At 53.7% G+C, this 1,636-nt stretch overlaps 1 protein-coding gene across 1 annotated transcript in view; it reads left to right on the top strand.

The window, feature by feature from the left end:
- Cdk5rap3 (CDK5 regulatory subunit associated protein 3) overlaps positions 1-1,636 on the top strand; it is a 9,985-nt gene that overhangs the window by 2,454 nt on the left and 5,895 nt on the right. Inside the window, exon 3 of the mRNA XM_023718213.1 lies at positions 1,471-1,568. Within this exon, the coding sequence (XP_023573981.1) occupies positions 1,471-1,568 (98 nt within the window). The remainder of the gene's footprint in view (positions 1-1,470; positions 1,569-1,636) is intronic.

The raw sequence follows: 1,636 nt of genomic DNA, 5'->3' as shown, positions 1-1,636 counted from the left end.
AGTGTATGGCCAGCTCAGCCCACCAGGGGGCGGGCGGGCTGGCATGTGGTGCTGGGGGATTGAACCGAGGTTCCTGTGCTTTGCTTGGCTTAGCTTGTTCTAAGTAGGTGCTTTAGACTACGGAGCCATCTCACCAGCCCCCTTAATGCCTATATTTTATTTTTGTCTTTGAAACCATGTCTCTGTAGCCCAGCCTCACTTTATTTATGTATTTATTTTTACGTAGTTGGTACAGGGTCCCACTACACGACTTAGTCTCATGGTAATGCTCCTGTTTTCAGCCTTCCCAGCGCTGGGATTACCGGCGGGTGACACCAGGCCCGGCTCAGCATGCCTTGGGGGGCAGGGCCAGTGCAACCTGAGGTGCTGGAGATCGAATCCCAGTCCTGAGCTTGCCTAAGCAGGCACTTAGCCCGCTGAGCCATCTCTCCGGCCCTCACTTTAAACTTATAGTGATCTTCCTGCCTCAGCCTCCTGAGTGGGGAGTTACAGGCGTGCAGCACCATATCCTGCTATTGTTCTCCCTATAGTACATATTGGGAAACCGAGGCACAGAAGTAGAGAGTTTGCCAAGAAACTTGGTAATTAGAAGCCAGGACCTAACCACAAAACTTAGGTCTTAGTTCTCCTCGACAGAGGAAGCGTCCATGTCTCTGAAGCCGTGCAACAGCCTCGACCCCTCGAGGTCAGTCACTTGTGCAGAGTTGGCTCCGCGTTGCAGGCTGGACTGGTAGGAAGCCGGGCTGGTGGCGCGGGCTGGTGGCGCACAGCTGTCATCCGGGCACCCAGGACGCTGAGGCAGCACAATCAGTGTGCGTTCAAGGCCTGCCTGGACTGCATGGTGAGACCGGTTCTCAAAGAAACACAAACAGAAATCCTGGTGTTCCCTTCTAGTCCGTAGGCTGCCGCAGGCACTAGGGGCTTTGCAGTTGCTCCTTCGTCCAGTTCTTGGCGTAGCTGCCTTGTGTTCTGCGTTGTCGCAGTTAATCCCAGCCCCAGGAGGTGGAAGTACAGCAGCAGCATCTGTTAACAGGAAAGGTGTAATTACCCAAGAAGCACAGTGTGGCAGAGAATTCAGAGTGCTCAGAAGAGGCACTTTCATGTCAGGACCAATTCAGAGTTTTTCTTTATCCCTCCATGGAGTTGATTGGACTGTGGGGAAAAAAATGCTACCGGAGACAGGCCACCAGAGCCTGTTATCCCCGACCTCTCCTCTGATCTTCCAGGACAACCCCCCCCCATACCTTGCCAACACGAGGACAGCTTTTTGCCAATACATTAGCATGTTAAGGCTGAATTGGTGGAATTTTTGTTGTTGTTTTGAAACAAGGTCTTCCTATGTGGCTCAGGCTGGCCTTAAACTCACAGTGATCCTCCTGCCTCAGCCTCCCAAAGCCTGGGATCATGGTGTGTGTTTGGGTAGTGTGCGTAGCCTGTGACCTGGGCCCTGCGCGTGTCCTCTCCCCCCAGACTGGCTGGTGGACAGGCGGCACTGCAACCTGAAATGGCAGGGTCTGGTGCTGACGATCCGAGAGAAGATCAACGCTGCCATTCAGGACATGCCGGAGAGCGAGGAGATTGCCCAGCTGCTGTCTGGCTCCTACATTCACTACTTCCACTGCCTGAGGATTGTAGA

This window comes from Octodon degus, unplaced genomic scaffold (assembly GCF_000260255.1).
Source record: "Octodon degus isolate 3935 unplaced genomic scaffold, OctDeg1.0 scaffold00056, whole genome shotgun sequence".
Lineage (NCBI taxonomy): Eukaryota > Metazoa > Chordata > Mammalia > Rodentia > Octodontidae > Octodon > Octodon degus.
This window is presented reverse-complemented; position numbering and strand designations above follow the sequence as displayed.